We start from the raw sequence: 14,850 nt of genomic DNA on the forward strand, positions 1-14,850 counted from the left end.
GTAAATACACTTACACGTTCTCTACATAGTTCATACTTTCCACGCCTATTCCACATAAATGTTCAAATATATAAAGCTTTATCCCATTTTGAAGTGTGAAGTCAATGTAAGATTCTGTGTGAAGACAAAATGACCTTTTCCTTCTCAGCCTTCAGACTAACAATTTAAAGCTACAATTAAGGACTGGAGCTAAAGTCTGGTAGTAATTTTCCTTCTAACAGATAATTGTCATTACCTAAAAAGTGAAACAGGAGCCATATTTGCTGGCCATGTTTTATTTGTCCTTTTTCTTCAAACAGGATAGCCAAAGATACAGATAGTATTCAGTAAAATAAAATAGATGAAACAAATTCTAAGAGACTGCGATGCCACATGCTACATTTAACCTAAGTTTATTCATGCTTGCTTTGGGATGGGGACTAGATCATTCGGTAAAAACATACAGTAAAAACAAAAAAATGTCTTATCATGTACAACTTTTAAACTACAATAATGATGTACCTTAATTACTTCCATGCACACAAGTCTAACATTACAGTATTTTTAAAAAATAAACACAATTAAGACTTCTAGGAGCATTTTATAATAAAGTAATTCCTAATTTTCTTTGTAGATAGATCAAGCACCTCCAAAATACAAATTCCTATACACAGTGAGTACTTTACTTAAAAATGAACACTTAAGTAAATTAAGTACGTGGACAGCCTTAGGATAAGCTGATATTATATATTCAGCTAGGCAGGCAACAAACCATAGTGCCAAATGGAAAAAGTGTAGTTGCAAATAAAATTTTAAAACTAAGTTAATTTTATAATTAAATACAGAAAATATACTGATTTGCTAAAATAAATAAGATGTGATGTATTAACACTTCACTATAAAGAATGAATACCAGAACATTTATAAACAATGAGTCTTAATAGTTTACTACAATAAACGCTGGCTAAATAGAAGTGCATATTGTGAAGCACTATGGGTGGTATATGTTTTGCCACATACTTTTGTTACCTTGAGGTAGATAACACATGTGTACCAAATTCGGCATTCATTTTCAGTTGCTGCTGGTATCATGTGTTTTAAGAAATGTGTACAGTATGAAAAGCTGGAAAATACTAATGAATGAAAAATGTTTTAGGAAAAAAATAGATATTTTCATGCAGTTATGTACAGTCTCACTGTGTAAATTTCAAGGCAAGATTTTTGTTTCCTGTAAAACAGATCATTGTTCTATGAGAGAATGTTTTTTACTTGTCTTAGTGCATTTCTTTTGTCTCCTCCTGCATTGCATTATTTTGCTCTATTCTTTTTTGTGTGCAAATGACATGCCAGTTAAAATGAAAACTATCTCATGTAGAAAAAAATTCTGGATTTTAAAAACCAAGAACTAATAAAAATCCTTACTAAATGACACCATCTGATTCAAGTAAAAAATGACTTAAACACTAGTAATAAAAAAAAGACAAACACATTTCATGAAGAATACAAAGAAATGTCTGCTGAGTGTTTTAGTTCAGATGTTTCAGAATGCTGCTGTATGTTTTATGAGGAATTTGAGGGGAAGATTTCATAGCAGAAGGTGTTAACGTGGCCTGGATTGACTTGAGTGGTGACCCCACTGGACTATGAAACTGTGGGATGCCTATGGATTCAAGCTGCTTGTTAAAAAGGAACTCCCCACTGTTGTTCAGAAATCCTTCTTCATTTCCTCTCTCCCCAAGCTTCCCATCCTCTACTGGCTCAGTTTCTAGCATTTCAGTATCTTCTTTCCTGCTAAAGAACTTGTCCAAGTAACTGGTGTAAGTGTTTTCCTTCTCAACCTGTTCATCCTTCCTGACCTCACAACAAAACTGATTGATGAGAAAACATTCCTCCCTACCACTCACAAACTGGCTATCCCAAGAAGATTGGTACAAGGCTTCTAACTGAGCCAAATTTGCCATTCCTTTTTCCTGTTTTTCTCGGCTTACTGACTTTGATATCAAACTTTTCAACTCTAGCTGGGACACTGAGCTATTCAAGTCATTTAATTTATCAACAACATCAGTAGGCTCATGTTGTGAACTAAGTTGAATAGTTCCTGCAATAAAGGAATCAAAATCAAATCCCTGATTCTTTTCCCTTTCTTTTTCAGCCAGTTGCTGTGATGCTTCCTCTAGCGCTATCTGGGCTTTAACCAATCCATTCCTTTCACATTTTGACTTGCCTTTCTTATCAGATTTTTCTTTGCTTTGTTCTTTCCAATTGGAAAGATCTATAATAAGTTTGGGTTCATAATAATGATTAACTTCACTCTCTCTCCAAACTAAATTATCTAAATATGATGATGACCTTGTTTTGTAGTTACAAGTATGGCTGCACTCTAGATCACAATATTTGTTTTCATGATGATCTGGGTACTGCCAACAAGGCTCAGTAGAGTAATTGGTATCAAAAGCAGGATCCTCCAGATACTTTTCTCGATCTCCATCCAAATATTTTCGAGGATCAACTTGTACTTCTTCTTCATCAGTGACATCAGATAGAGCTCTTGGGTCAAGCTGAACTTCATCAATATCAAAGTTGTTATGTATAGGCCAATCATGTTCTGAAAACTGACAATCATGATACCTGAAAATAATACACTAGTGTTAATCCATGTATGATTTCATTTTCAAATTCACTGAGTGTCTGTTATGTGAAAGCACTGTGCTAGATCTACAATTAACAGTAAGTCATGAGCCTTCTTTGCCTCACTAAACTTAAAATCATTCTTTTCTTTCTTTCCTCCCTCCCTCAACTTCCTCCTTTCTTTTGGTGTCAGGGATTAAACTCAAGGGCATTTAACCACTGAGCCACAGCCATAGTCCTTTTTATTTTTTATTAATTTTTTTTTAAGTCATAGATGGACACAATGCTTTTATTTTATTTATTTTATGTGGTGCTGAGGCTCAAACCCAGTGCCCTCATACATGCTAGGCAAGCGCTGTACCACTGAGCTACAACTCCAGCCCCTATTATTTATTTTGAGACAGGGTCTTACTAGGTTGCTTACAGCCTTGCTAAGTTGCTGAGGCTGGCTTCAAACCTGCAATCCTCCTGCCTCACTCTCCTGAGCTGCTGGGGTTACAAGTGTGAGACACCACACTCGGCTACAATTTATAATCTTAATAAGATAGGTAAACCAGGCAAGGTGGTGCATGCCTGTAATCCTAAGGACATGGGAGCCTGAGGCAGGGGATTGTGAGCTCCAGGTCAGTCTCAGCAATGTGGCGAGACCCTAAGCAACTTAATGAGACACCATTTCAAAATGTAGAAAATGGGATGGGGATGTGGCTCAGTGGTTAAGTGTGCCTGAGTTCAATCCTCAGTACCAAAAAATAATAATAAAAAATAAAAAGACAGGTAAGATCTATTACTATGCAAAACACTAAGAGATCACATTTGATAACTGCAATAGAATCTTTAATTTCCGTGAAGAACTGAGTCTTCTACTCCTAAAAAAGACCAAATATCATTTCTCTGTTTCTATCTATTCTTTCATTCATATAACTGCATATAAATATTCAGGTGGCTGGCCTGTCTATAGTTTAATTCCACAGATACTTTATGGCCACAAAATGCAAGATATCTAATCTCAGGTACCTTATAAACTTTCATTCTGATAATTAAAACAGACTAGAAGTGAAGGTTTACTGGACTCCCATAACCTGAATAGAAAAAAACAAAACAAAAAACTATGTATGTTACACAATGTGATATTCTCTTAACTGACACATCATATCATTCTTGGGGTGGAGGTATAGCTCAGAGGCAAAGGGCATCCCTTACAAGGCTCTGGGTTCCATCCCCAGGGGGATAAAAAAAATCAAGATTGTATTGTAACACAGCATCTTAAATTTGTGAATTTTATGGTTCAGATTTCCAAATTTCACATTTTAAAAACTTAATTTACATTCCTTAAAAGACTTTCAAAAGAGCCTTCAACTTTTTCCATTATCTATTCCCTAGCCAGTAACTATTAAGTCTTTAAGTTACCTAAAGGCTATTTAAAGACAGTAGTAAGTTTCACAAGAAATCCAAAAGTGCCATTGTTAAAAAACTTAGACTTTTACACTGTCTTATCATATATAATTTAAACATTTTGGGTCACTGTTTGTTAAATTTAGAATCAATTTACCTTTCCCAGTTATAAATGTGACTGTGAGTTTCATCCATAAGCAAAATATCATCAACTTCATCTTCGATGTGAAAAGGATGGCTTGAAATTGGCTCATCCATTGGAAAAGAATATATACTCATGTAAGGATGAGAGAGTGCTTCCTCTGCTGTCAACCGATCCATGGGGCTAAATGTCAAAATTTGTTCCAGGAAATCCAGTGCTGCAGTGAAAAAGGGCAGAAATTTTGATTTGTAGAAAAACTGAAACTGTTGGTCTCATTTAATAAAATAACCAGGTGAGTGACTACTTTACCACTTCCTACTATACAATAGGAACAAAGCATCTTAACTGTACTTAAGAGGTCTACCAACTGGGAAAAAACAGATTATAATTAAAGGTAAGTTAATATTTGTCAGAGAAATAAAATTACTTGATTGATTAAAAATAAAGGCCATTCCTTCTCTCAACATGGTAAATACTTGAAATGTACTCCAATCTTATTATGGCCAGTTATGAAGAAAAGGGATAGATGAAGTTAAACGCTATGAAATTGCTGTCTTTGTCAAATGGTCAAATAACAGCAATTTAATATGGTTTAACCTAATACCTAGGTCTTATTCCCTGCTCTTTAACTCACTAGCTTAACTAAATTACTAGTTGTGTAGTGTTAGACAAGCCAGAAGTAGTTTAAGAACTTGCTAAACTGTAATTTCATCATGTATAAAAATGTAAGGCATAGTGTCTGGTCTTAATAAAAGCCTTTCTTTCTCCCTTCCCCTTCCTTCACTGACTAGATGCTGCTGTCTTACCTTAATCACACTCTAGCATAGTTTACACATTACACTTAATCATCTTAGGATTCTAGAAGGACTAACCATACACCAAATTTTTTCCATTAACTAGTCTGTCAGGCCTTCCTAAATCTTTACCTAACCTCAGGCTGCCCCTACCACCCACACACTACTATGCATTATGATCCATCTTCAACCCTGGATCACCTGCACCATCTTCTTTCTCTCCTCTCTCAGCCATATAAAATGCTGATGAAAACTATATGCAATATCACATCTGGTTCAGTACAAATTCATACTGTGGAATTTCAATTTAGCACTTGCTATTTTGAACATTTCACATGTCATCTTTTTTATTTTTCTTGGTACCAGGGATTGAACCCAGGGGCACTTAATCACTGAGCCACATCCCCAGCCCTTTTTATATTTTATTCAGAGACAGAGTCTCGCTGAGTTACTTAGGGTCTCACTAAGTTGCTGAGGTTGGTTTTGAACTTGTGATCCTCCTGCTTCAGCCTAAGTCACTGGGATTACAGCTACGCGCCACTGCAACCAGCTTCACACGTCCTCTTATTCTTATCTTCTACTTCAAAGGGAAAGAAAGTTCCTCTAAAACTAACCTGTACTCTAGAAGGGACCCTTATTCTTGATTCCCAACTTCTCATTAACATCAACAGCTGACATGCTTATAGATGTTTTACAATATCTCAATCAACCTTGCCATCAGCCCAATAAGGACCAAAAAGAAGAAACCTAAGCCTCATTGCTACTCAAGCCCCTCAGGGGCTAAGGTCTGAGGGTCCTTCTTATGTTCCCTGTTATTTCTCTCTCACTCTTCTTATTTTCCCTTATCTAGAAAGTAATTTCATAATGTATCAGTGGTTCCTCTGCAAAAGAGGTCATCTCAGCTCTGGGGCCACACATACCAAAACAAGAGAAACTGGAAGGCGAAGAGTTACAGATGGCTGACCCAGCATAATCACATTCTTTAAGTTAAGGGAAATATATTTAACTACACAAGGAAAACATTCTATGAAGTCCCTAGCATCTGGGAACTACAGGCAGTAGGTGGAAAGAGGGAACAACGGGAAAGAAAAGTAGCCAGGTATGCTCAACTGTAGAAATACAAAACATTTTCATCTGTGTAGAAAGTTCTATTGGACACCACTGCTCCAGAGAAGATCAGTAAATTTGCTACAGTGGTACTAGGGTGCTAAGATATAGAAATACTTAGCTTGAAAAGGATGAGAAGTAGAGAGTATTCACTTAAAGATATTAATCAGAGTAGGGTTCCTAGCCGTCTTATATATTCATTCGTATGTGTTTAATCCTGTTTATTTCTGTAGATTATAAACAATACAGGGAGAGAATATGTATTTTAACAAGTCCCCTTGCCTTTGAAGGTCCTCTTTCCAAAAACAGAACTCCAATGTTACCCATGAAGAAAACAGTGCAGAGCAATAAACCTTTAGTCTGGAATGTTACCCACTCTGCACTGCACCCACTGAATGCAAACACAGTTCTGCTACATGTGAACATCAATGGTTAATTCAATAAACCCATTATCAAAGACATCGAATATCTATGAAAATCTCACCATCAGACAAATATTCAGCTTGGTTCAAAGCTGAATGAGACATAATCCTCCCTAATGAGGGTAGAGAAAACAAAGATTCAAGAGCATTATTAAGCAAGATTATAAATGCTTCAAGAGCAATGTCCTCTTTCAGTAAGATTAGCAATAGTGACCATGAAGCCTCAGCGACTTAGTGAGCTCTAAGCAACTCAGCAAGACCCTGTCTCTAACTAAAAAAACTAAAAGGGCTGGGGATGTGGCTCAGTGGTTAAGCACCCCGGGTTCAATTCCTAGTACAAAAAAAAAAGGCTCTGAATGCATGACAATGACTCTGAAGCAGATCCAGGTTACCTGAGAAATATCTCTCAACCAGGCTGAGTAGGGTCACAGTTGTACAATTTTAAAATTAGACACCCTCCCTGCTTCCCACCCCAACTCTGAATTCTGATTTAAGCCTGCGTTTTAAAGATGCTTTAAAGATGCTTTTGACTGAGGCAAAGTCAAATTAACTTATATGACACTGTTCAGTTACAAACAAGGATGTCATAACAGTGACTACAAAGTTAGGTGCAAATAAGCTAAGAATTTGACTAAAGAGAGACTTGAAAACTGGGAAGAAATTTAGAAATACTAAAATTATATACAGATGCTTCCTTATAATTTGGGTATTTATAAGTTCCAAGTAGATTTGAGGAAAAAAAGATGGTGTATTTTCAAAATACTTGTTACATTATACACTTTAATATACATTACACTGTACCACATAATTGATGAGAGTGGGTGATAGGAAAAATAGATAAAAATTTAAGAGAAAACTTAACAGGTTTAGGAAACTATTCCTAACTTTTCCAATGAGAAAACAATACAAGTCCGACACTGATGCATTTTGGGATGTGTGTGTTTGCCTTTAAGGTCCTGGGGATTGAATCCAGGGCCTCAGGCATGCTAAGTAAGGGGTCTACCACTAAGCTAGAACTGAAGCCCTTACAAAATAATTCTTAAAGATATAAATGTGTTTTTTTTGTTGTTGTTGTTGTTGTTTTTTGCAGTGCTAGGGATCGAACCCAGGGCCTTGTGCTTGTGAAGCAAGCACTCTACCCACTGAGCTATATCCCCAGCCCTGTATCTTATTTATATCACTCCATTTTGAGACATAAAAATTGTTTTAGTGGTCAATGAAGTTGTGATTCTCTCCAAGTTTCTACTATTTTCAAGCCTGCACAATTTCTTACATTTAGCATATAACACTCCTAACACCAATCCAAACTTCTACATATTTTGCTCTTTCCTCCATCTCTGCCTTCCTCTGTCTCAATTATTTTTTTACATTTAAAGGACATTTATGCCCACACTTATCTTATAATCCTCACAGAACTCAACTCTCACTTAGCAAAAGTTGGTGATTCAGTATACTCACCTACAGCAGGCAATCAAGGTAAGCTAAAAGAATAAATGGGGTTAGAACCAGGAGAGAGGGGTGTATTTTTTGGACTCTGGAAAATAATTCAGAAGAAACAGATCCTAGTCTAAGGGCCATGCCAAAAAGGAGGAAGTAAGAATTGAAGGTTTTGGTATTTAAGTTAACAGACTATTCAAGAGAAAGCTGTATACCCAAAGTTTCCTATACAGACCATGCTTACACATAGACACACACAGGCATTAACATAATAGTTACTCTGAAGTCACAATACCTTCTCGACTAATTCCTGGAAGCAGCTGAGTTAAAGGTTTGTGTGGCTCAGTCATGTCATTTCTAATGTAAACTGGAATTACACTGAGAAGCTCCTGCCGATCTTCCTCATGTACAACAGGAATAGATTCTAAAATCAGTTGCATCTGTTCAAGCTCATGTGCACCTGAGGGTAAAAAATACCAAATATAACAAATACATTGCTCTGTGTTTATGTGGCAATAAACAAATGTTGTAATTACCAGTGGAGCAGGTGGACAGTTCCAACTGGATTATTAATTAGCAGGTTTCACCACTCTGAATATCATCACTCTACTTAGCCTATTTATTTCAGTTTCTGCTCACTGATATATTTAACTTTAGCTGCTTTGTTTCCATAAGGAGCTGACTCTTGGAAGTCTGGCCTCATAATAAGATTACCAAAGTAGTGGGGGGGGGTGAGGAGAAACTTGGACCCTAGTCTTAGCTATATTACTAATTAACTGGTTATACTCTAGAGATAATACTTAATATCTCTAGGATTTGATTTCATCATCAATAAAAGCAAAGGTTGGACTAGATTTGTTCAACAAGTAGTTTTATATTTATGTTTGGATTCAGTTGGCATTTTAAATTCAGAACCACTATTAACAGAATAAAAGGGGAAATAAAGCCTAAATGGGTGACCCCAAAAAAAAAAATTATCTGTATTTCCACTACTAAAAATTCAATTCAAATTTTTAGTTCTTACTACTTGCAGAGCACTCAGGAAAATTCAGCTATACAACAAAGTTCCCGTCTTCATGGCGTTTACAATCTAGTGGACAAAGATGGATAATCTACAAACATACTACATAAAATAATGAATACCACAAAGAAAAGCAGAGTAATGTCCCTGTTGGGAGGAGGGTTGTTCATTTATAAAGGATGATTAAGGAAAAGAGGGAATTCACCACACTTTCCTAGGAGGAAGATGGGAAAAGGCTCAGAGAAGAAAGTGGGTTTAGGGTGTCCCAGAAACAATTAGAAAAGCGTAACTGGGGGCAATAGTAGGTGATGAAGTCAGAGTGGTACCAGAATACAAAGGGTTTGCTTTACCCTACAGTTTAAGCAGAGAAAGACATGATCTAACTTGTGTTTTAAACGGACTAGTCTAGTTACTAAATAGTAACAAGCCTACAAACAGCAAATAGTGGAACAGGAAAACTAGTTAGAAGATCCTATATTAGGCCAGGAGAGACAAAGAATTGGCAGACTACTTACGGAGGAAAAAAAAAAGGACAGGGAGGAAAGGGAAGAATCAACAGAGGTATACAGAAAGACTAGTGGAAAACACTTCAAGAAAAAGGGTAAGATTGTGACAAATGCTGGAGATGGATAAAAATGAGAACTGAGCCAGGTGTGGTAGCACATGCCTATAATCCCAGTAACTCAAAAGAATGAGGCAGGAGGATCTCAAGTTTGAGGTCAGTCTCAGCAACTTGGTGAGGCCCTGTCTCAAAACAAAACAAACAAAAAAAAAACAAACAAACAAAAAAAAAAAGAATTGACCTGGGATTTAGCATTATAAAAATCACTGGTGACCTTGACCTTTTGGTAGGGAACAAAACCTGACTAGAGAGGGTTCCAGGCAAAATAAAGAGAGGAATTAAAGACAGCAGATTTTTTTTTTTTTTTTTTAAGGAGATTTACTTTAAAAAAAAGTATGGGAAAGTGTGGCAGTTGTTGAGGCGGGTGTGGGTTGAGGGGAAAGAATTTTTTTCTTTTGTACTGGGGACTGAACGCAGGGGCACTTTACCACTGAGCTGCATCCCTGGTTCTTTTTTCATTCTGAGACAAGATCTTGCAGAATTGCTGGGAAGAAAGGTATGTGCTACCATGCCTGGTTACAGACTTTTTTTTAACATTGGAAACATACTAGTATTTGAATACTGATTTAAAAGGGTTCAATGGGAGGATAAAATAAAGATGCAATAGAAAAAAAAAAAAAAAAAAGCTAAAGAATTGAAATGCTGGCCTAGAATCAGAGGGGAAAACATCTACTGCCCAAGTAAAGGGATTGGCTCTGAACAAGACCACAGATGGAGTGACAATCTACACATAAAACAAATGCATAGAAATAAGACCAGTACTTCCTATATGTAAAAAAATAATTTCAGTCAAGGTGTAGTCTGCTTTTTGTTGCTGTTCCTTTGCAGCATACACCTGATAACCACTCAGATCTCTTTTATTGCTGCTTTTATTGAATAGTTAATCTAATATCAATAAAATATCTATTAAGGGAACTACCAGCTACAGCTTTCAAATCATTTTATGATTACTCTTACGCTACTTAGGATTTTTCTAAAGTCCAGTTCTTTTTACTGCTATATTTGAATGATGTCTGAATGTGTCCAATGAACATTTTAAAATACATGAAGTACCTTTGTATAATAAACACAGCAGTATTTACTGACCCCAGTTCTTTGACTTGGAGCATGACATAATGCTTTTTACATTCTATAGATTTAAATTTGTTTCCTTAGTATTCCTGATTCATTATTCTGGTAGTTTTAAAATATGTCCACAAATTCTTTGATATGTCTCCTGTCAAAGGGTAGAACCCAACTCCCCTCCCCTTGAGCGTGAGCTGTACTAGTGACTGGCTTCTAATGCGTAAGATAATCTGAAGTGACATTAACTTTTGCCATGAGGTCACAAAAAGATATTTTCTATTTATGGTCAACTGATTTTTAAAAAAGGTGTTAAGATAATTAGATGGGCAGAGACAAAACTTTTTAAACAAATGATGCAGAGACAACTAAATATCCACATGAAAGAATGAAACTAGACCACTATCTAACACTGAATGGATCACAAACCTACATGTGAACAGTTAAAACTATTAAAACTTAGAAGAAAATACAGGAGTAAATATCCATGGCTGTGGATTAGAAAATGGTTTCTCGGATTAGACTTCATTGGAATTAAATTTTTGTTTCAAAAGATACCAGCAAGAAGGAAAAGACAGTCTGTGCATGGCTTGAGAAAAAACATAAATGTAAATTGCATATCTGATAAGGGATTTATAGCCAGAATATTTTTCAAAAAGACAAGCCAATTTAAAAATGAGCTAAGGAGGGGCTGGGGAGATAGCTCAGTTGGTAGAGTGCTTGCCTTGTAAGCACAAGGCCCTGGGTTCGATCCCCAGCACCCAAAAAAAAAAATGAGCTAAGGATCTGGCTAGACATTTTCCAAAGAAGATATAAGAATGGCCAATAAGAACATGAAAGATGTTCAACATTGTAAATTATTAGGGAAATGATATTCAAAACCACATGTGATACTATTTCATACCCACTAGGATCAAACACAACACTTTAAGGATTGATGAGAACGTGGAGAAACTGGAAACCTCACATTCTTAAGTGAGGGGAATGCAAAATAGTACACCTGCTTTGGAAAACTGCCTACTCTTCAAACACTGAGTATGTCACCTAGAAATTCCATACCTAGGTATATATACCCAAGAGAACTGAAAACATGTATTAACATAAAAACTTAAATATTCATAGCAGCATTATTCACATGGTCAAAAAGTATTAATTCAAATGTCCATCAACTGAAGAGTGGATGAACAAAATGAGGTATATATCCATATAGTGGAATACTATTTGGTCATTAAAAAGGAATGAAATACTAATATATACCACAACATGGATGAACCTTTAAAACATTGCCACATGAAAGAAACTTGTCACAAATGACAACTGTTATATGATTTATTTACATGAAATGTTTAAATGGGCAAATCCATAGAGATAGAAAATAAGATTACTGATTGCTAGGAGGTAGGGGAAGTGATTGCTAATGGTTACAAAGTATCTTTAGGAGGGATGAAAATATTATAAAATTAGATGGTAATGATGAATTATAAAACCATGTAAATACACTAAATACTGAACTACACATTTTAAATGAGTCAACTGTGTGTGAATTACACATCAACTACAAAAATTTTTTAAGATATTGGCTTTCTTCCGGCTCTTTTGTGTGATTAGTTCTGGTGAAAGCCAACTTCCATACCATGAAGACACTCAAGCAAGTCCTACAGAGAAGCCCACCTGGTAAGAAACTGAGGTCTCTTGGTAACAGTCATGTGAGTAAGCTATCCAGAAGTGGATCCTCCTGCCCCAGTGGAGCCTTCAGTTGACTGTCACCCTGACCAACATCTTGTCTGAGAAAACCTGAGCTGGAACCACCCAGCTAAGCCACTCCCAAATTCCTAACCCAAAGAATCTGTAAGATAATAAATGTTTATTGTTTAATTCATTAATTTTGGGTTGTTACATAGCAACAAATAATACAATAATTATTTTACATATGCTGAAAGGTACTCGAATACCAGGAATGTAATCTCTAATCACAGTATTGTTCCTAGGAAACAATCCACTTAACTATTCAGTTTATTAACTAGTATAATCTCAAAGTTTTCTAAAATTGAAATACAATCAATATCACACATCACAGAAGAAATTTCAGATAAATACAGGGAAAAGAGGATAAATAACTGGTTAATGTTTCGTAAGCTGAGTATAGCAACAAATAAAACATACTTAGGGGCATTTATACATACCATCCTCTCTCCAATTACTCTCCTATGCAACCTTGTGTTTCTATAAACCTTTCTTTTATAACCAGACTCTGCCTACCCTTCCACATTTAGCACAACCTGGGAATGGGAAGAGAGCCAGCCACTTTGAAGACTGGTTACAGAAGGGGAAGAAGAAAAAAAGAAGAAAAAAAAAGGAATGTCAAAAGAGAAAAAAGGAGCTGGATGCAGTGGGACATGCCTGTAATACCAGCTACTTGGGAGGTTGAGGCAGGAGGATCCCAAGTTCAAGGCCAGGCTGGGCAACTTAGGAACACCCTAAATTTAAAAAAGGGCAAGAGATGTAACTCAGTGATAGACTACCTCTGGGTACTTCTCCTCAGTACTGAAAAAAAGGAAAAAGAGAAAAGGACCTAGATCACTATTATATCACTTCTCAAACTAAAAAATCTTCAGCTTCCCACTTTTCCAAATAACTCCTCTGCCTACTTTCTAAGAGACTAAGTATTCTGGCTCCATATTAACTAGTCATAAATACCCATGTTATTATTTGACTATCTTGCTTTCATCAAACTTTTCTCAAGGATTCATGAATGTACCAGGTTCATTCCTTTATATGAACAACCTTCAATAACATTTTTTTCTCTTCTTTACTATTTCTTTATAGTGAAAAATCTTTTTACTCTATTTGCCCTCCTTTTTGGCTATCACTAAGAGACTCTGAAGTTTCCAGCTCTTATATTCAGAATTAAATTTTACATAAACTCATACATTGCTTCTCATCTTAACTAAGTTCTTTTTTTTTTTTGGGTGCTGGGGATCAAACCCAGGGCCTTGCAAGCACTCTACCGACTGAGCTATCTCCCCAGCCCCTTAACTAAGTTCTTTCACACATTTTTAGACTCCTTTATAGCACCAAATTTAACAAAAAAACCACTTGTTTTTTCCTGAAAGATCACAGCAGTCACTCAAAATGATATGGCAATTCAAGCAACAAAGATAATGGAGGGACCCAGAGAAATTTGTATTTTCAATAACTAAAATATTTCACCAGAGAATGACAATATTATGCAAATCAGACATCAACACAGATTACCAATTAATATTATGGATCCACAAAATATGAAGTTAGGTTTAGGAAATTAGATGGTATATATAAAAAGACAATAGAGTGCTAACTAAATTTATGAAATGACCAACTTAGTGAATATGTCACTAAGTTTTCTCAATTTTGTAAATAATAAAAACACCATCTTTTAATATTTCAGACCATAATAAATCGTTTTATATGAATCTTGCTTCATAGATAATTACAAAGTTAATTTCTCTTTGGGCTAATTTTTCATAATACTAACCTGCAAAGAGGGTTTTACCAGTCAGCATTTCAGCAAAGATGCAGCCTGCAGCCCACATGTCAATGGCTTTAGTATAGTTATTAGGAGAAAGTAAAAGACGTGGAGATCTGTACCATTTAGTAACCAAACCTTCAGAAAGATGACCCTAAACAAGAAAGAAAAACCATACTTAAAAAAAAATTTTTTTTTTTTTTACTTTCACTAAAGATCCACCAAAAAAAAAAGAAACAATAAATTGTTCGATCCTAAAATGACACTGTTGATTTCTAAGTTTGTTTTTAAGGTTCTTACACTTTTGAGGAAGAGTTACATTTCCCCAGCATATACCACCTATAAGATGATCACAGGAAAGTCTGCTGACCAAAATACACCATAAGAATTTAGTGCTAACTTTAGCCCACACATTCAAAACATGTTTCAGAAGAGGAGCTATTTTTCCCTCCAAGTCAAGATAATTAAGAATCAGGTATTCTTCAAGTCAAAGAGAAAGGTAGGGAAGGGCACTAGAGTTGCTACTTGCACCAACCTACTTATTGACAACCTATGGGAACTGGCTCTACTATAAATCCCATTACTAACCAATCTAGTTTATTACTTTACATTTACAGAGTGTTTGACAAAAACATACCTATGTAACATACACCCTCAAATCTGAGAAATTATGATGGTATATATTAACTCCATTTTTACAGTGTGATTACACTCAGATTAAGGTCATACAGTTTAAGGT

General features: G+C 35.8%; 1 protein-coding gene across 3 annotated transcripts in view; it reads right to left on the reverse strand.

Annotated features, from left to right (window-relative positions):
* Positions 1-375: 375 nt before the first annotated feature.
* Mapk6 (mitogen-activated protein kinase 6) overlaps positions 376-14,850 on the reverse strand; it is a 36,623-nt gene continuing 22,148 nt past the window's right edge. For all 3 annotated transcript variants that reach the window (XM_047539898.1, XM_047539900.1, XM_047539899.1), the window contains exons 3-6: positions 14,121-14,265; positions 8,197-8,361; positions 4,157-4,358; positions 376-2,607 (exon numbers count right to left, since the gene is read on the reverse strand). In XM_047539898.1, the coding sequence (XP_047395854.1) occupies positions 1,506-2,607; positions 4,157-4,358; positions 8,197-8,361; positions 14,121-14,265 (1,614 nt within the window). In that variant the 3' untranslated portion in view covers positions 376-1,505. The remainder of the gene's footprint in view (positions 2,608-4,156; positions 4,359-8,196; positions 8,362-14,120; positions 14,266-14,850) is intronic.

The sequence above is a fragment of the Sciurus carolinensis genome, chromosome 2 (genome assembly GCF_902686445.1).
Source record: "Sciurus carolinensis chromosome 2, mSciCar1.2, whole genome shotgun sequence".
Classification (NCBI taxonomy): domain Eukaryota; kingdom Metazoa; phylum Chordata; class Mammalia; order Rodentia; family Sciuridae; genus Sciurus; species Sciurus carolinensis.